Here is a 20,923-nt window from a genome sequence, read left to right as displayed (position 1 = left end):
AACATGTCATGTGCTATGCTTTGCCGAACAGACTGTATTCTGACTCTCTTTAGATTTTAGACATCACTACCTTTCGCTTCTTTGGCTTGGATTTTGCTATAACATTACGGATTTCTATTCTTGAAGGAAACCTCTGTTGGAGAAGGAATTCTGTCTAGCAATCGTACTGTTATTTGCAACAGGTTTTGTGGAATGGGCCAGTAAGCGTGGAGGATGTTCAGCTCTTTGACTGAAGTTTTAGCATCATATATTTGGAGCAAAGCTAATTTTTGCGTTTCTTAAAAACTGTATTTCCCAAAGTTAAAAAATCTTACAAACCTAGTTGCAAGATAGAGGAGACTTACAGGTCTAGTGATTCATCCATCAAACCTTTATTGAGACCTGCTGTTTCGTACTCATCTGCTGGGGATACAGGGTGAATAGGGCAGGGGCGCTGTCCCTCAGGGCTCACAAGGGGAATGAGGCAGAGCGATGGCCCCAGACACAATAAACAACATTCTCACTAGACCGGTGGCCACCATCGAGAAAGGAGGGCTGACTTTTCAATCACTGTATAACCAAAATGAATCAGGGAAATACAGGAGCCAGAGGACTGGAATGGTTCTCATTTAAGAGTTTTCTTCCTCCTCCAGGAAATACGAAGATTTTTTTTTCTTTTAATATATTTACTAATAAAAGTCACCTCAAAGAGAGTCGATGGAACACACTAAGAGAGTTACTTCAATTCAAAAGTAAGAGCTGAGTCATGAGAACTGGAAACACGGAAAGTTAACTCCATTACTTGAAAGCTTGTCACCACAGGCAAACAGTCTTGCACTATAGGTTCCGATGGAATCCAGTTTTAATTTCTATGGGATTCTACATGTTAATATATTTAGTCCATTCTACTGTTGACAATTGATTTAAAATTCAATCTGTTTAAAAAGGTCATCCTTTTATTTCTTCATTTATTTTGCACAGCGTTAGAAATGTTTCTGTATTGAATACTTTTATCCATCTTAATGTGTTGGAAAAGGTGAAGTGGAAAAATACAAATAGCTTTCAAATGCTACTTAAATACCATGCAGAACTGGAACTGCAAAGGGCCTTTTTACAAGTTAGAACTCCGTCGGAAGTCAGGCATGTGTTTCAGATCACTGTCATCTCAAAGACAATGGTGTAAATAGGGGTGCATGGGTGGCGCAGGGGGTTAAATCCTCTGCCTTGGCTCAGGTCATGATTCCAGGGTCCTGGGATGGAGCCCCGCATGGGGCTCTCTGCTCAGCGGGGAGCCTGCTTTCCCCCACACTCCGCCCTGCTCTGCCTGCCTGCCTCTCTGCCTACTTGTGATCTCTGTCAAATAAAAAAAATAATATCTTAAAAAAAAAAAAGAAAATGGTGTAAATAAAATATGCATCTTTTTGGTGCTCAGCATCTCTCCTTACTCAACACTGAAGGAAATATGGATTACTGAATACGTAGGGCATTCAGCCAAAGAGAAATATTTTTTAAAATACCTTAAATTGTTACGGGAGTAACTTCTTATGTGAACATTGTGAAAATTCTCTCTGGCATCTTCCACCCCAAGATACAACTCATGTGGAAGTATGTTTCAGTCTCTGTCGGTCTGTGGTAGGGCTGACACCAGTTATTCTGGAGCGCTCAGTCTCTGAGTACTTCCTTTCTTTAGACTGGCTCTTTACTCCACTGGCCCCCAGTGATACGTTTAGTGTAGCCCTGAGACACTGTACCCTCTTTATTTCCTTATCTCCCCATTTTATCATGCTGGAGGGTATCTGAAAAGCCATCCTTTCCCCAAGCTGCAACCTGTCTTACTTCCATATTCAAAATTTATTATGGTTTTTTTACTTCATTCTCAAAGGGATTAAGTAAATTAAGATCTCTCCGGTCTCAAGTTCAATACATAAACACACCGATCTCCAAATACATACAGCAAGTTTACTAACAATGGTGAATAGTTTGCTCCAGATAAATTTCAAGTTTATAGCAGAAGCATATTTGAGAATTAGGAAGAAAAAATTAGATAATTATAATTCAGATCATTACGATTCTCCACAGAAAATATTCTGCATCTATATTATATGATATTAATATATATTAATATATTCTGAATATTTACTCACTATATTTGGTGGTAATAAGATAAAATGTGTTGATATGTTTTTAGTACTATTTGCAATGAAGAATTTTATTTGATAAATTTTTTTGTTTTTTGATAAATTTTCAAGAGAAACTTTTCTTGAATTTCTTAAAAGAAACCTTTATAACAACAAAGTGTTTTATTTTGCTGAAGAAAACCTTTATAGATTTATAAATTCTATCTACACTCCCTGTTTTAAGCTAGAGATTCGGTAACACAAAAAAGTCATAATATTTTCAAGTACTGTATAATGTTAGAATGCTCAGTAAAGCCAGCACAATTGTTAACTTTTTTTCTTAAAAAATTACATGCAAACATTACTTTTGTTTTTCCAAGAGCCCAATTATCCAGACCAGCTTTTTCCAAAATGGCGGCACAGGAGTCAGGGCTCACTGGGGGCTCTTCGTTCCATTTGTAGCAGAGAACATGGTACCTTCAAGTGGAAGAAAGGGCTGGTTAGTATTTCACAAAGTTTCCACACCTCAGTAGCCTGGTGGACACTTGACAACTCTGTGCAGGGAAGGAAGAGACTCCCAGACTTAATGCAGGGGATTCTGCTGGCATTCTCAGAACTCGCAAGTAGACTGACAAAAATTCAGACCAGTCTGTTCGTGTACATTTGAGGACGGTTTTCGCAGCTAAGCGATTACTTTTCAACACTTACCACTGAAATCCCCCACAAAAATCCCATCACTAAAAAAAAAAAATTAGTTGAGTATTTTTAAAAATATTTTTATCATTTATTTGACGGAGAGAGAGAGAGAGAGCGCACAAGCAGGAGGAGAGTCAGGCAGAGGGAGAGGGAGAAGCAGACTCCCCACGGAACAGGGAGCCTGATGTGGGACTCGACCCCGGGACCCTGAGACCATGACCTGGGCGGAAAGCAGACACTTAACTGACTGAGCCACCACTCCTAGTTGAGTATTTTTAAAAAAGCAAACTTTCTCTGTGTACAAAAAGCAGAAGGACTGCAGTGGCAAGAAGCAGAGGGAAAGATTTTATTCTTTTTTTTTTTTTACCTTCACAAAAACGTTGGAAGCTGATCTTAAAATTGGATGAAGGAGTTTAATTATCTGCGAACCTCCCACCACTGTATATATGCCTTCAATCACTGTTTTTCCTTGAACTACACTATGTCTCTCCTTGGACATTTTCTCTATTGGTTTAATACATATAATTGAGGAAAGGAAGCAAGTAAGGGCTTAATGTAGGAGAGAACTGAAACAGGCCCAGAGGTTTTCAAACTGACCAGGTGAATGAAAGGAAGAAAATCGGTTTACCCTGGTAAACAATCTTGTGCAAAAAAAGCCGTTTTCTAGAGTTTTCAACACTCTCTTATTTTTATTTAATTTCTTGGTGCAATATTAACCTGCCAGTCCAGAGGAGACAAAGCATTGAGTTTTGGTAGGTTCTGAATTTCAAAAGAGAGGTCATGGTGCGTGGAAGACTGGGGTAGCATGGTCAGGAGAGTTGAGTTCTGATATTGACTAATTACATGTGTAAATTGAGACACATCAGGGAACCTCTTTAAGTACCAATTTCTTCATCTAAACATGAGCCTGTATATAAAACCTCTAAGAAGAACATATTCATAGACATAGTGTCATCCTGTTAAATACGCAGATGAACCAGTTTCTGTTAGGCTCTTGGGAGAATCCTGACTGAGAATGGTCTAGAAAGACATGGTCATCATAGTTTTTGCTTCCTGTGTAAATAATCTTGGGGGGGGCGAGCCCATTAGTGGGCCCTTATTCTTCAGGCTTGCCAACTTCAGGACTAAACTGACTTGTGGACACCTTGTGACTGAGGAGCTACTCTGTCCTCTCAGCCTCCCAACCATCTCCTGGATTTGCTTCTTTCCAGATCCAGCCAGGATCTCATGGTTCATCATATGAGCAACCCTTAGTGAGCTCCCTCTTCTATTTGTAGAGTGGCAGCTATCCTTTTCTTATGTCTCCCGTTGAGTTGACAGGTGTTCAGAATGATTTGGAAGCTATCTAGCTGAATTCCTGGGACCAGACGAAACTAAGGTCTCCTACTCCTCCGCCATCTTGGACTCCTCCTCTCCCTCTTGTTCTTTTGTTGCATGTGCTCTGCAAACATGCAAACCTGGACACCCCCCCCCCCCCCACCAGTCATTGTTCTCTGCCTTCCTGTCAGGGTTTGGAAACCTGCCAGGGAAAATCACCATTCATTACCAGTGTTCTCCCCTATAAGCCTGCAGTTTCCTGAGTCAGCCTAACCCACGGCAACATCAGAATCCTGACTGGTGTCCACGACCGTGTTCCTCACTCAATCCTCACAAGTTTAATCTCTCCTGCCCTGTTCTCCTCTCCCTGCACTGTTCTCAGCAGGTAAATATGACTGCTAGTTTACCAGAGGCCTCCAGAGCTAAGCTCTACTGATCTCTTCCTCAGCTATGGATCCATTTGTCCACTCTTCCCTTCTTCTTCTTCAGAGGAGATCTCCACCCTCCACCTGCCTGTGTTCTAGATGCCACCTCCTCCTTCTCTTCTCTTGTGTGTATTTTCAGTCCCTTTTCTCTCTCCTGGCTCCTTCCATTTAGTACAAAACAAACCCTTTCCACCTGTCTCACCTGAAATGATTCTCTGTCTCCTACTAGCTTTAGAGATCAGTTGAAAGGTTGCTTAAAGTAACTCTCCATTTCTCCACTTCCCATCACTCTGCAGCTCCCGGAATCTGATTTAGTCACACGGTAAGGAGGACTCTTGCTCCAACACATAAGATGTTTTAGAGATGAAATCTAAAGGGATGTCTTCCATCCTAGTCTTAAGTGTTCTTTCTGTAGCATTGGATATGGTTGACGCCTTTCTCTGGCTTGAGTGTCCCCATGATTGCATCCCACGTTGTTCCTGGCTTCTTCTCCCTGTTGGTCTCCTGCCATGCCTCACAATTAGACTTGCCCCTCAAATGCTAGTGTTCTCCAATGTCCCGTCTCTTTCTAAGCTCTCCCCACAGGGATCTCATCTACAGCCAGAGTTCTGACCATTCTTCACTGGAGGAGTCCTGAATCTTCCTCTTCTACCCTCTTTACACAAACACGAAACACATCACCTCTGCCGGCCTGCTCTACACCTCCCTGCTCATCCCATGGACACTCCAAACTCAGCAAGTCATCACCTTCCCTCTCCTCTGCTAGTTTCTGTCCTTGTGAATGATATCACCTCCTTTTCCAAGGCAATAAAGCTAGAAATCTGTGTGTCATCCTATATTCTTCCTTATTCTCCACTCAGTGCATCCAACAAGCTTAAAAACTGTCTGAAATCCATTTCTTTCTGTCTATTCCTACTGCCATTGCTTGAACCTACTCATCATCTCCTCCCCTCCAGCCTTCTGTAATTGCCTTCCAACTGGTCATGTCCACCCTCCCCCAGCTCTGTCTGGACTGTCTTAATAAGATGAGAATCTGATCATGTCCTTTCCTGAATTGAAAGTCTCCAACAATATCCCCAGTTCTAAGCCGTGATGTCAAAAACAGGTGCTTTCAAAGGCTGGGCACATAACGTATGTAATTTGGAGAGCGGCAGAAATGTAGGAAATAGAAAGGTCATACCTGCCAAAAAGCAGTCATTTAAAATGAGCTGACATGTATAAAGATGGGCATGAAATCACCCTCCTCCTCCATATCCCTGACTGCCTTTCCAGCCTCACCTTTGGCTAGTTTCCACGGACAGCTCGAGGTCCAGTCATAAAAGCTATTTAAAATTATGCCAAAAGGCCATGTTTGCTCATGCCTCCGTGCCTTTGTACGTCTTATTCTCTCTGCCTGCATGTCCTTCATCCTCACAGCTTGTTCCTTTATGGAAGACTCACGCTTTCAATATTCTAGAAACTCTCCCTAATGTATCTTTTTTCTTAATTTAATTTTTTGTGTTCCAAGATTCATTGTTTATGCACCACACCCAGTGCTCCATGCAATAAGTAGCCTCCATAATACCCACCACCAGGCTCACCCAACCCTCCAAGCCCCCTCCCCTCCAAAACCCTCAGTTTGTTTCTCAGAGTCCACAGTCTCTCATGGATCATCTCCCCCTCCCTCATGTATCTTTGATGAACAGACTAACTGGGTTAACTGGCATTCTCTTTCCCTGGGTAAGACACGTCGGCTGGGGTCCACGGTACACTTGGAGCTCACGGGTGGCAGCACTCACTCGTGGGCCTGTGTGCTTCCCCTCCTGCCACAGAGCTGTGTTTGCTGCCAAACCTGTTTACGCCTGCACTTGAGATGACATGATTCAAAAACATATTACATAAGGGTCACCTGGGTGCCTCAGCCGGTTAAGTGTCTGCCTTCGGCTCAGGTCAGGTCCCAGGGTTCCTGGGATCGAGCCTCTCATCAGGCTCCCTCTCCCAACCCCCCTGCTTGTGTTCCCTCTCTCTCTCTCTATGTCTCTCTCTGTCAAATAAGTAAAATCTTAAAAAGAAAATCCACTATTCTTTCATTCACTTGATAAATGTTTATTGAGTACCTGCTATGTGCCAGGGACCCTTCTAAGTGTTGGGGATCCGGCAGTGAACACAACAGATGGGCACCCTTGTCCCTGGAGTTGACATTACATTGTATGGTAATGTACATGATTAGGTCCTTCTTCCCACAACTAGTCTGTGAGTTTCTTAATGTCAGAGGCTCTTTTATTAATCTTTGGATGAAGATTGGGGTGAATCTTTTTTTCAAGGACTAGGGCATCATGGGTGCTCAGTTAAATGTCTCCTAAAGGACTAATGACCTGCCTCTGGGACTTGGGTTAATAACCATCCAGACAGACCAGTTGCTATGGAGGAAAGTCCCCACACCCTCGCTTGGTTGGATCCTCCATTTTAAAGGCTCATTTTAAAGCCAACATACTGTCTTCTGCTTTGCTTTTAATGGGCTAGCTTTATGGGTTCTGTTGTGGGATTCAAGACCACAGCACTGTAGGTTAAAAGTAATTTGGGGAGCTTGGAGCTGAGGCAAGAATAATAATGAAAATAATTATAACTAAAATGTATTAATGACATTTTGTTCTATGAATAAACACCATATATAGTATTTTGTTTAGTGCTCATAACCACCTAACAAGTAGATACTGTTATCATCATCTTTATTTGCAGATGAGAAAGATTGAGGCTTAAAGCTTACAGGAGTTACTCAAAGTAACTTTGAACAGGGTCACACAGTTTGATAGTGATAGAATTGGGGTTTGAACTTAGATTTTCTTTCTTTCTTCCCCTACCCCCCCCCCCACCCCAAACCTGGGTTTTCTGACTTCAAAGCATGTGTACTTCCCTACTTCCCTACACTACTGCCTTCAATGAGTCCTGGTTGCGTTAGAGCTCCTGAAGCTGAACCATGGTGTGTAGGTGCCTTGTGGAAAAACGGAGCCCACTTCGGGGCCTCTGAGTATAAGGGTTCATTTGAAACAACTAGAGTAAAAACCCTGTGCAAGGTAAGTGCATGTAGTGTATCTTCCCCTACGATTATTTCTTTTTCACAAAACAGAAGAGTTTATCTACAACAGAACAGACAAAGCGTCTGATGAACTTTGCATCTCACACGGAGGGTTAGTCAAAGGCGAAGGCAGGACAGAGGAGAATGATTTCGTCCTATTTACACCTCCACGGGGCCTCTGAAAATTGTTCTGCCTCCTGAGAGTCTGCTAATTTAGATGACAGATTTCAAATTAGTGACAGAGAAAAGGTTTAGCCTTTTAGTTCTGGAACTTCCTGTATTCAGAATAGCTATTCTTGTGTTCTTTGTATATTTAGTTTTATCCCCCTTCCTTATTTATCATGTAGTAATTTGGTATTCTATATAGCATGGGACTTTGAAATACATTTATGAATTTATTCTCACTTCTGACCTTCTAAATAAGCATCTTTCAAATACAATATCATCAAGAAAATAGGCTTAGTTTTCCTTACTGTCCATAGTGTAAAACCAGGAATAACTGAAACTATAATTAACATGGCATTCAAGGCTCTCTCGACCTAATTTTAACCTGATCAGTTTTCCCATCTTATCTTCTGCCAATTTTTGTCACTGCATTAATGCCCACTGTGGTAATTCAGACAAATCCAAGACCCTCTAAGCTTTTGACATGCCAAACAGTATGCTGAGAAAGACCTTTCCTGTCTTTTCCAGAAATGGCACCTACCGTTAGATTCTAGTTTAAACCTTCTTCCCTGATTCTCTTATGGGTCCTCCTGGAGATAATCTTTTTCTTCTCTGATCTCTTGCACTGTGTATATCATTCCCTTGGATCTTGGTATTTATTACCTTGCACTGCTTATTAACTTTCCATGTCTATGACTCTGATCATCTTAACTGGATGGTTAATTCCTGAGGTTCAAGACAGTTTTAAAATATGGTGTCCTCTGCAATGCTTAGCATACTTCCAGCATGGAGCCAGCATGGGTCTTGAACTCACGAACATGAGATCAAGACCTGAGCCAAGAACAAGAGTCAGACACTTAACCAACTGAGCCACTCAGGAGCCCCAGCAGAGTACCTGAGAAAAGGTCACTGAAATGCCATGGTAACTATATTAATATCATATTAATATTATTTATATTAATTTTTCAGCAAGTTAAACTCTTCTCCTAAAAAATGAAAAACATGGGACACCTGAGTGGCTCAGTCAGTTAAGCCGCTGCCTTCGGCTCAGGTCATGATCCCAGGGTCCTGGGATCGAGTCCCATATCGGGCTTCTTGCTTGCGGGGAGCCTGCTTCTCCCTCTGCCTTTGCCTGCCACTCTGCCTGCTTGTGCGCTCTTGCTCTCTCTCTCTCTGACAAATAAATAAATAAATAAAATCTTAAAAAAAAAATGAAAACAGGTCACCTTTTGATTTTAATTTGACCTTTGCAAGTATCAAGTACTTTTTAGGTTCTCTGCATTCATGTACAGGATGGAGAATTTACTGATAGCCATTAAGAAATTCCAGTATTTTTTATTTCTTAGTTTTGGATATAAAATTGGGTCTCCTCTGTGAGAAGGGAAGTAAGTCAGTGATTGGATGACCACTGTACTTATGAACCCTACAGTCTGAGCCTTTAAATTTTGTCTTAAATGATCACTGAAGATTTGCCGATTATGAGAGTTACCATATTTGCGTAATTTGGCTCTCCACCATGAAGAAGTGGTAGGGTTTCCTTCACTTTAAGGTGCTCAAAATGAATACATTTCTTATCTTTTTTTCCTTAATTATAAATAAAAATGAAATATTTATTTATTTATTTACTAGGTTTAAAAACTTATTTCTTAAAAATCAAGCTAGGTAATAATTACCGAATACCTGAATGCTTTCAAACTTTTCTTTTTCTTTTTAAAAAAATACCTTTCTTTTCTTTTCTTTGTCAGGTTTCCAAAGTCGGGGGGAGGCAAGAACTACCACAGATTGCTGAAGATATAATAATTCGCAAAAATAATTAGAATTTTTATTTTACAAATAAAATAAAATAAATAAAAATAAAATAAGTAAGTGAGGGTCTTGGTTATCACAAGTGAAAGGGTGCTTGACATAAGCCAAGATGTTGTTTTGTTTGTTTTGTTTTTGGGGGGAGCGGTTAGAAACTGGTTAGTTCTTAATCCTAATTTGTACACTCTGAAAAAGGCCAGAAAATGTTACATATAGGGAATTTCTCAAATGCTAGATTTCACCTGAAAATTGTTATACTTTGGAAAATTGAAACTTCAAGTTTAATAGCTAATAGTAATCATACAATTGAGAAATATCAGAAACAGGCATTTGAAATATTAAATAAAGTACTGAAACTCTATATCACACAAATGTATTCCTTAATATAGAGCTACCCTATGACCCAGCAATTGCACTACTGGGCTTTTACCCTAAAGATACAAATGTAGTGATCTGAACGGGCATGTGCACCCGAATGTTCATAGCAGCAATGTCCACAGTAGTCAAATGACGGAAAGAACCTAGATGTCCATCAACAGATGAATGGATAAAGAAGATGTGGTATAGATATATACAATGGAATACTATGCAGCCATCAAAAGAAATGAAATCTTGCCATTTGCGACGATGTGGATGGAACTAGAGGGTATTATGCTGAGCGAAATAAGTCAATCAGAGAAAGACAACTATCATATGATCGCTCTGATATGAGAAAGCGGAGATGCAACACGGGGGATTTGGGGGGGTAGGAAAAGAATAAATGAAACAAGATGGGATCGGGAAGGAGACAAACCATAAGAGACTCTTAATCTCACAAAACAAACTGAGGGTTCCTGGAGGGAAGGGGGTAGGGAGAGGGTGGTTGGGTGGTATGGGGATGGTATGTGCTATGGTGAGTGGTGTGAAGTGTGTAAACCTGGCAATTCACAGACCTGTGCCCCTGGGGTTAATAATACATTATATGTTAATTAAAAAATAATAAATAAAAATATGTAATATATAGCTTAATTCATTTTACATTAATTTCAAATATTAAAAAGGACTGCTTATACCTAATTGTCTTTTTTTCTAAATATTGTTATTCACTGTTTTTTTTTTTTTAATTTTTAAAGGTTTTATTTATTTGAGAGAGAGAGAGCATGAGAGGGGAGAAGGTTAGAGGGAGAAGCAGACTCTCCGCGGGGCAGGGAGCCTGACGCAGGACTCGATCCCAGGACTCCAGGTCATGATCTGAGCCAAAAGGCAGTTGCTTAACCAACTGAGCCACCCAGGCGCCCTTACTGTTGTTTTCTAAATACTGTTACTGAGATAAAGTCTCATTTGATCCTTATCACAATTCCATCCGGCAGTCATGACAGATTTATTAAGTAAGAGGAAAAATGAGGTTCAGTACAGGCCAGGGTTTCCCAATCTCAGCACAGGTAACATTTTAGGCTGGAAAATTATTTGCTGTGGGAGGCTTTTCCATGCTATAGGATGCTTAGCAGTCTCCCTGGACTCCATGTTCTGGATACCAACAGCAACCTCCATCCTATCAGCTGTGACAACCAAAAATGTCTCCAGATATTAACAAACATTCTTCGAGGGGCAAAACCTCCCCCTGTTGGGAATCACTGGTACAGCCCAAGGGTCACCCAGCATGAGCACTGAGATGAGAACCCAGACCTTCTAAGTGCTCAGTACAGAACTGCTTAGGCCTTTCGATCGTCCTGCTCATGACACATACCCTATGCAACCCCAGGGATCTCCCAGCGGACAACAGAAACTTCCAGCCCGTTACCTGCTCTTTCAGTGCAAAATCATTTGCAAAAACAAAATGCCTCCATCCTAGAACAGATGAGTGATTCCCTTTCCTATCTTGTTCCCTGTAATTCTTCTGATGAATTTCTCTATGAACTGTACTTGGAACCTCGAAAAGAAATCCACGTACCGCTTTATGAAGTTGGAGAAAAGTATCCGATGAGAGTAGCCCAGCCTCCGAATTCTTGCTGTTTCCAGAATTCCAGTGTAGCGCAGCTGCAGGAGAACTTTCTCTTTGTCATATTTTCTTGCCTGACGTTCGTTATTGGGTTTGATGCAACGGACAAAGTGAGGTTGGCCCACCACCATTTTGGATAACAAATCCATCAGGGAGTACTGTAATATGCAAGAAAAATAAAGTTCCCGGTGTAACATACATAAACTTAGAGGCTTGCAAGTCTTTTTATTTATTTATTTAAAAATATTTTATTTATTTTTCAGAGAGAGAGAGAGACAGAGAGAGAGCACAGGCAGGCAGAGTGGCAGCCAGAGGCAGAGGGAGAAGCAGGCTCCCCGCTGAGCAAGGAGCCTGATGTGGGACTCGATCCCAGGACTTCGGGATCATGACCTGAGCTGAAGGCAGCTGCCCAACTGACTGAGCCACCCAGGTGTCCCAACTCTTTCTTTTTATTATAAGAAAAAAAAAAAACCCTGAAAACTGAATGTTACACATGTTCACATTAATTCACAGTCAATGGAGAAAAATCCATATTAATGAAAATTTTATTTATAGCATATTTTAAAAAATACAGATCTACTCAAAAAATGTAGAGGCAATAACTCAGAACTTAGCTATTAAAAGGTTACCTATACATTCTTAAGGCAACTTTAATTAACAGATAATATTACTTTTCATATATTGGGGCGCCTGGGTAACTCAATGGGTAAGTCTCTGCCTTCAGCTCACATCATGATCCCAGGGTCCTGGGATGGAGCCCTGAGTCGGGCTCTCTGCTTGGCAGGGAGTCTTTCCCCCGCCGCAACTGCCCTGCCTGCCTCTCTGCCTACTGGTGATCTCTGTCAAATAAATAAATAAAATCTTTAAAAAAATATATTACTTTTCATATAATTTGTTTGTAAGTAATTATATCCCTTCACGGAAGCTTGCTGATATATAATATTTAGGCATATGACATAATTTCTTGCTTATACGATTAATTTGTCTAATTCCTTCTTTATAGAAAGTATGACAGTAAACCCTTCAAGGCCTGTCAGAATCATCTCCTGGGCTAACATAAGAAATGAGAAGTGAAAGCAGTTTACTATATAGGGTGTAGGAGTTACAAAAAGAAGCAAAGGGATACTGCTCCAGTTTGATAATTTTCTTATTCGTTTTAGAATTTTCAAAGTCACATAGATAGGAAAGTAGTAACATGACAGGACAACTAAGTATAACATTAGAATAATCACAGCTCACCTAAAAGGGGAATCTTAGAAAATGATGTTGAGACCAGCGCTGCTATTCACTGGCAAGAAAACGAATGTGTGAGCACAGACATTTGGTGTTGGTTGGATTTGCTTTTAGTGTTGGAAACATAGAAGCCTATGGTTACAAAGCCAGAGGAAGCCAAATATGGGATTACACAAATGACAAAGCCTTGGATTTGCTCAGCTTCTTTTTGAGCCCTGAAACTCGGAGGTGATCCTCTCACAGCTGGGCTTGCCACTTGGGAGCCCCTTTTAAACAAAACATTATGGGGTGCCTGGGTGGCTCAGTGTTGTTAAAGCCTCTGCCTTCGGCTCAGGTCATGATCTCAGGGTCCTGGGATTGAGCCCCGCATCAGGCTCTCTGCTCTCTGCTTCCTCTCCCCTCTCTCTCTCTCTCTCTGCCTGCCTCTCTGCCTACCTGTGATCTCTGTCTGTCAAAAAAAAAAAAAAAATCTTTAAAAAAAATAAAAAACCCATTATATACTATGTGGAATTATCTTCTATCACCTTTCGCTTCAGCTTGAGGAGGAAGATGATTTTACGAACTAATGTTTTAAACATACGCACAGTCTTGGACACCAACAACAGTGGACTGATGATGGTCTTGGATAACTCACTTAAAAAAAAGGAAGATAATCTGTCTGTAAGCACACTTGCTAATTTAGCTCTGCTGTGGCCTTGATGGAAGGTACCAGCAGGAAATGTGAGATAGGAAGCATATAAACGTACTACGCACTACTCAAAGATGATTAAGCACACACTCTCTGCTATGAGCTTACGACTTGAAAAAGTATTTAATAAGACGACCCAGCTATTTTTAAAAGCATTTCATGATTCTGTTAGAAAACTGAATTTAGTCACTGAACACTTATAGTAAATTTATCCTAATTTCCTCCCCTTCTGCCTTAAGTTATGCTACTAATAATTTCCAATTTTTAGCTAGTATTTTCTTCATTTTCATTGGCTGTTTAATATGATTTGTTATTAATTTTTTAATTTTTTAAAGATTTTATTTATTTATTTGAGAATGAGCGAGTGAGTGAAAGCATGAGAGGTGGAGAGAGGCGCGGAGGGAGAGGACCCCAAGATCATGACCTGATAGAGGCAGACATTTAACTGACTAAGCCACCCAGGTGCCCCAACACGATTTTGTCTGAAGACATAAAGAAGAATGGACACCAATAACGAGGGCAGGGGTATCTAGAGTTCTTCAGAGAACAGAGGAAGTAAAGTATTTCTTATCTTCCTTTTCTCCCCTATTGTCCAAGGAAGAAAGGTAAGATAAGGTCACCTTGACCTCATGCTAAGAACACAGTGGCTGACTTTCCTGGAATGTTACTATGTTTCCCTGATCTCCTTTCTCCTTGCCCCACACCTATACTTGTTCTTCTTTTGAGGTTTTCATCTTGTCTATGTGCAGGGAGATATGGAATGGACCTGGATGCTCAGCCTTGTCCCATCTGCCCAGCCCAAGATCATTCAGGAGTGGGAAGAAGAAGTGATAGGTATTTACCATAGCACTGAATTAAAAAACCTGTCAGGTTTTGTTCTAGTGGAAATGTGTTTGGTTCTTTGGATGAATCTTAACCAAAGTAGAAGCTCTGATTAACCTAGCATGCAATAATTTTATAGATAAAATATCAAAGCAAACCAATCCACGGGTTTTTGACAGTACTCCCTACTATGTTCTGTAGCTAACAAATAGTAAATGGAATACAATGAGAATTATCTTTTGCTAACAGTACTCTGATATTTATTACTAGCTTTTGAATTGTAACTCTCATTTAAAATAAATAACAGGGGCATCTGATGGCTCATTCAGTTAAGTGTCTGCCTTTGACTCAGGTCATGTTCCCAGAATCCCGGGATGGAGTCCCATGTCAGGCTCCCTGCTCAGCAGGGTGTTCTCCCTCAACCCTTACCCCTCCCCCTTCTGTCTCCTCTCTCACTTTCTCTCTCTCAAATAAATAAAATCTTAAAGAAATTAAAATAAATAAAATAAATAACATTCCTGGGGTGACTGAATGACTGTCAGGTAAGTCTCTGACTCTTGACTTTGGGTCAGGTCGTGATGTTATGGGTCATGAGATAAAGCCCTGCATTGGGCTCTGTGCTGGGCGTGGAACCTCCTTAGGGTTCTCTTTCTTCATCTCACTCTGTGCCTCCCCCTGTCTGAAATAGATAACATTCCTAAGCACAACACACCATTAATTTAATAACTTACTCTAAAATATGATGCCACTGTTTGTGTCTTCATGTTGGTTGTCTCTATGGCATGATGTGTGGCTTCTCCACTTTGATCCTACAAAGACCAAGAAAGGCAGTGATGCTTCAGTATCCACTGTACTCTATGATCTATAAGGATCCCACAGAATTTCCTTTGGGTTATCGTGGTCTATGCTTTCAAATACATAAAATAACAAAAGGTTAATATTTTTGCTTAGGGTAATTGTTTTGTCAACACCACTGGAATTTTAATTGGTCGAGGAATGTGAGTGTCTTAGAACTTAACTAATATATTTTTAGTTGGTCTTAGTGTAACATTAAAATGAGCTATAAAGGAAGGGTTAGGAATATATCATAACTGCATGATTCTTTTAGTGGCTAGCAGTAATATGAACATAACATATCTGTTTAAGCAGAAAAGAAAGATCAAAGGGAGAAAACCTAATAGGTAAAATGCTATTTACTTTTAGGAGCACACAAACACTGTTGTTGTCAAGGTTAGATTTTTAGACTCACTGTCGTACAAAATGCATGTTTTTACCTTGGTCAAGTTGATTGATTTGTCTGAAGTCCTCATTTGATAATTTATTATATTTCCAGTTTTAGAATGTGGCAGATTACCTACAGGAATGTGGATGAAATTAATATACATTTTAGAATTCTTAATCACTAAAAGACTTTCTTCATTTAGTTAAGTATTAAAATAAACATTGTTGATGTTATAATAGTTATCCTTGGTTAAGTATTTATGAGAAATTTAAGGATAAAATAATATTACAAAATAATTTTAAATAAATTTTAAATTCAGAAAAAAACACATCTTGGAGTTTAGAAAAAATACACGTAAGTGTTGGATTTCCTTTAATTGCTACAAGATATGATGATATCAAGTAATTTGCTTTGTGTGTGTGTGCGCGCGTGTATGTATGCACGTATGTGTTAAATGGCTCTGAGATTTTCTTTAATGCAAAGGTACGCTTTACGATGGGCCTTAAAAATAGCATCGATTATTAATTCATACGAAATGGTTATAAGAAAATCAAGAATGGTTGAAAGCAATGGATATGTTCAATCTAACATTCAGAAATATGTGCCTGTTACTAGGACTACTTAAATGTGCACAACTCAAGGCCTTGAAAATATTCTGGTGTAGTGAAAAATTATGGTCCCAGAAGCCGGTCAGACATGGATTTGAATACTAGCTCTAGTACTTAAATTGTGTTGCCTGTGGATCATTTGCTTAGTCTCTGAGTTGCATTTTGAAACCATATAATGGTGATAAATGTTGCCTGCCTCACAGAATTTTGAGGACATATGACAGTATGTGTCTGGTGCATGGTGCGTGCCTGGAAATGTTCATTCTTCTTCTCTCTTGTCCCACACCTCACCAAGCACAATAAACAACCAACCCACAATCCAAGAGTTCATCATCCCACCAGTAATGTTCAAATATATCTCCAGAATTCAGTATCACTTCAGAAAGATTATTTCTTTTCATTCTCATTCTTTTAGGTGAGAAGTAGAGGTGATGTGTTCTTTGTTTGTGTGTTTTTTAGAGAGGAAGAGAGTGTATGTGTGCATGCCAGGGATGGGGTGGGGAATGATGGAGAGGGAGAGAGAATCTTAAGTAGGCTCCCTGAGATCATGGCCTGAGTCAAGATCATGAACTGAGCTGAAATCAAGAGTCAGCACTTAACCAGCTGAGCCACCCAGGTGCCCCAAGGAGACATGTTTTTGACAAATCCTTCACATTCTTTGTGGAGGCGAAAGGCTGCCTCTGAAGCGATGATGCAGGTGGGACCCTGCCTGGGATGAAACTGGCAGTGTTTCTGCTATGCTGTTGTCCCCCTTCCCTCGTTATCAGGAAAAGCGCTGTGATGGGTGTGCACACTGGCTTTCACTGCACTGTTCACTCTTCAACTGTGAGACTTACTGCAGACAGCAGAGTGGACAGAGATGTAACACATGGTCTTCAGAGGGGCAGCTGCGGACTTTCATTTTTTTGTTTGTTTGTTTTTTTTTTTAGGGAAAGTTTTAGAAAAAATTACTAAAGTTACTACAGAGTTATACAAAGGGCTAGTAGCACATTAACTAGAATAGACCCAGTACTTAATAGATACCATTACTTAACATTAGCCAAATAATTCTTTTTTTTTTTTAAAGATTTTATTTTTTTATTTGACAGACAGAGATCACAAGTAGGCAGAGAGAGAGGAAGGGAAGCAGGCTCCCTGCTGAGGAGAGAGCCCAATGTGGGGCTCGATCCCAGGACCCTGGGATCATGACATGAGCCGAAGGCAGAGGCTTTAACCCACTGAGCCACCCAGGCACCCCAACATTAGCCAAATAAGAACTAAAAATTTTTCTCTGAAAACTAAAAGACTAGAGGAAATTTACTAAAGGATTAATAATTTCAATGTAACAAAATTTATACACTAGTCATCAAATTATTTAATAACGAAATAAATGAAAGCCTTCTAAAAATTCATTATTGCATATCAACAGGAACTAAAATTAGCATAGATCTTAATTTCAGAAAATATATCCACTTTGCCTTTATAGCTGACCTGATGAACAAACCTGTAATAAACCAAGGTAGTGATGTGAGCTATGAGGAACTGTAGTACATTTCCTCTTAATAATGGCTGAACTGTATTTCATATTTTAAGTCATACATGCAATGGGTTATCTTAGAACCTTGGAGACAGCATTAATGTAGGATTGAAAAATCCAAGCCCACTTCTAAGACTTCGCACAGGGGCAACACTGGGAAAGCTGCTGAACATTTCCAAGACTCAGTGTCTCATCTGTAAAAGTAGTTCCTCCTCAGAGTGTTGCTATTAGGAGTAAATAAAAGTAGTCAGCACAGGGGATGCCCGGGTGGCTCAGTTCGTTAAGCAGCGGCTCAGGTCATGATCCCAGGGTCTCAAGATGGAGTCCCACATCTGGCTCCTGGCTCAGCAGAGAGCGGGCCTCTCCCTCCCACTCTGTCTGCTGCTCTTCCTGCTTATACTCTCCCTCTCTGTTAAATGAATAAACAAAACCTTAAAAAAAAGTTAAAAATAAATAAATTAAAAAAGTAGTCAGCACAGTGCCTAACACATTGCAACTTCTAAACAAATTTATGTATTTTTATTGTTGTCATTATTATTATTATGTTTGCATATCTAGGTGAATATAAAATCCAAATGCCTCTGATAGCTTTGAGATTCAGAGTCACTGAAACACCTTTGATTATGAAATTCTCTTTTCCCTGGCTAATGAAACATGGTTCTGCTGAGTCAGGAGACAGAACATAGTATTAAGAAATTGGTTGCATATTTTATAAAGGTAAAAAACATGACATTAAGTGCACAGATGCAGTTGGTGGATATAGAAAGAGATGACAATTGTTAAATTCAAAACTGAAGACATTTGTTTCTGGGCAGGATAAAACAACACAGACTGGATTAGCTGAAATAATAAAAAAAAACCATACAAAATATATGAGTCAACAGTTTTTCTTCCTTTTCATTTTTTATTGTAAAACTTATATAACATAAAATTTAGCATCTTAAACATTTTTAAGTGCAAATTATTAAATACATTCATAACGTTATGCAACCATCACCACCATACATGCCCATAACTTTTTTCATCTTGTAAAACTGAAACCTTATACCCATTAAATACTAGCTCCCCATTCCTCCCACCCCCAGCCCCTGGCAACCACCATTCTGCTTTCTGTCTGTATGATTTTAACTGCCCTAAGTACCTTATTCTAAAGAATCATACCATATTTGTCTAGGAATAACAGTGTTTATACACTGTGCATTAAACTGTACAGGACACTGATCCCCGAATGAGGGGAAATAAATGAGGTGAGCCCTATGAGTATCCAAGCTTTCTGTTTAAAGAGATTTTACACTGTAAGGAGGGGAACTCAGGTGAAGGCTAGGGAAAATAACAGATGTAACCAATAGAAGACATGTCAAATGGTAGAGTCTGTCAAATCCAACATATCAATAATCACATTAAATATAAATGGTTTGATCACCTCAATTAAAAGGCAGAGATTTTTAGAACTTAAAAAGACCCAATTACATGCTATCTACAAAAAAAGCCCTCTTTAAATAAAAATAAGATGAAGTTGAAAGTATACAAAAACACATACCATTCAACCACTAATCCTAAGAAAGTTGGAATCTCTATATTATTAAGCAAAGTAGATTTCAGAGCAAAAACTATTACCAAGGATAAAAATAGTAATAATAAAGGGGTCTGGTCATCAAGAAGCTATAATAATTCTAAATGTTTATGTTTCCAATAATAGATCTTAAAACTATATGAAGTAAAAACTGATAAAATGAAAGACAAAAATAGATAAATTGGATTATAATCAGATATTTCAAAACTCTTATTTTAGTAACTGGTAGAACCAGGAGAGAAAAAACCAGTAAAGATATAGGAGATTTGACCAATACTATCAACCAAGTTGGCCCAATTGACATTTATATAATTCTCCATCCAACACAGTGGAATACACATTGTTTTTAAGTGTAAATGAAACATAAAATAAGATACATCATATTCTAGGCCATAAAGCACGTCTCAGTAAATTTAAATGGATTAAATCATACAAAATATGCTTTCTGAGCACTATGTAATTATATTAAAAGGCCACAACCCAAAGATATGGAAAATCCCAATATTTTTAGAATTAAAATATAATACTTATAAATAATCCTATAAGTACTTACAATAGAAAATTTTTCTTGAATCAATGCCCTAAGGTCTCATCTTAGAAATTAGAAAAAAAGGAGACAAAGTAAAACCCTACATAAACAGAAGAAAGGAATAAAGAATGAAACCTCCCCCAAAAAAGAAAGAAAGGAGGGAAAAAAAGTAACAAAATAGAAAGCAAAACCAATGGAGAAAAATCAGTGAAACTATAAACTATATGCTGGTTCTTTGAGAAGATCAGTAAAATTGACAAATCTCTACAAAAATCTATCAAGAATAAAGTGAAAAAGGACACAAAAGATTTAGATCAGCAATGAAAGAGCTGATAAAACTCTAAGATCTATAGATATTAAAGGATGATAAGGGAACACTGTAATCAAAATTATGTCAATGAATGTGACTACATAGAAAACAGACAAATTTCTTAAAAGATACAACCTACTAAAGCTCATTCAAAAAATTAGGTAATTAAATATTCTAATATTGTTAAAGAAATTGATTGAATTTGTAATTCAAAACCTTCTCACAAAAAAAGCCTTTTGGCCCAGATGGCTTCACTGGTGAATTCTACAAAGGAATTCAGAAAGAAATAACACTCCATTTTTCCTGGAAGCAATACTTCTCAATTCATTCTATGAGGCCAATATTACTCTGATCCCAACATTAGAAGAAAACTATAGTCCAATATCTCTCATGAACACAGATACAAAAATTCTTAACAAAACATCAGCGAATTTAATCTAGCAATACATAAAAGTCCAATGCATTGTGACCATGTCACATTTTTCCCAGGAATAAAAAGTTGGCATAATATTCAAAAATCAATCAATGTAACTCATCATATTTACAGATTAAAAAAATAAATGAATGATCATCTCAATAGATGCAGAAAACGCATCTGACAAAATTCAAATATGCATGCCTGGTAAATACTCAGGAAACTAGGAATAGAAAGAACTTCTCCTGAGAAAGAAGGTCTATGAAAATCCTACAGGAAACATCATATTTACTGGGGAAAAACTGAAAGCTTTCCCCTCCAAATGAGGAATAAGACCAGAATGTTCTCTCTTAGCCCTTGTATTCAATATTGCATTGGTGATTCTAGCCAGTACAACCAGGCAAGATGAAGACATAAAAAGTAAACAGAATGGAGAAGAAAAGGGAAACTCTTTTTTCACAGATGACATGAT

At 39.0% G+C, this 20,923-nt stretch overlaps 1 protein-coding gene across 1 annotated transcript in view; it reads right to left on the bottom strand.

Annotated features, from left to right (window-relative positions):
• The window catches only part of MYO3A (myosin IIIA), a 230,683-nt gene that overhangs the window by 47,626 nt on the left and 162,134 nt on the right, over nt 1–20,923 (bottom strand). Inside the window, exons 22-25 of the mRNA XM_046012977.1 lie at nt 15,553–15,632; nt 15,010–15,087; nt 11,488–11,693; nt 2,462–2,573 (exon numbers count right to left, since the gene is read on the bottom strand). Coding sequence (XP_045868933.1) covers nt 2,462–2,573; nt 11,488–11,693; nt 15,010–15,087; nt 15,553–15,632 — 476 coding nt within the window. The remainder of the gene's footprint in view (nt 1–2,461; nt 2,574–11,487; nt 11,694–15,009; nt 15,088–15,552; nt 15,633–20,923) is intronic.

This window comes from Meles meles, chromosome 7, assembly GCF_922984935.1.
Source record: "Meles meles chromosome 7, mMelMel3.1 paternal haplotype, whole genome shotgun sequence".
Taxonomy (NCBI): Eukaryota; Metazoa; Chordata; class Mammalia; order Carnivora; family Mustelidae; genus Meles; species Meles meles.
This window is presented reverse-complemented; position numbering and strand designations above follow the sequence as displayed.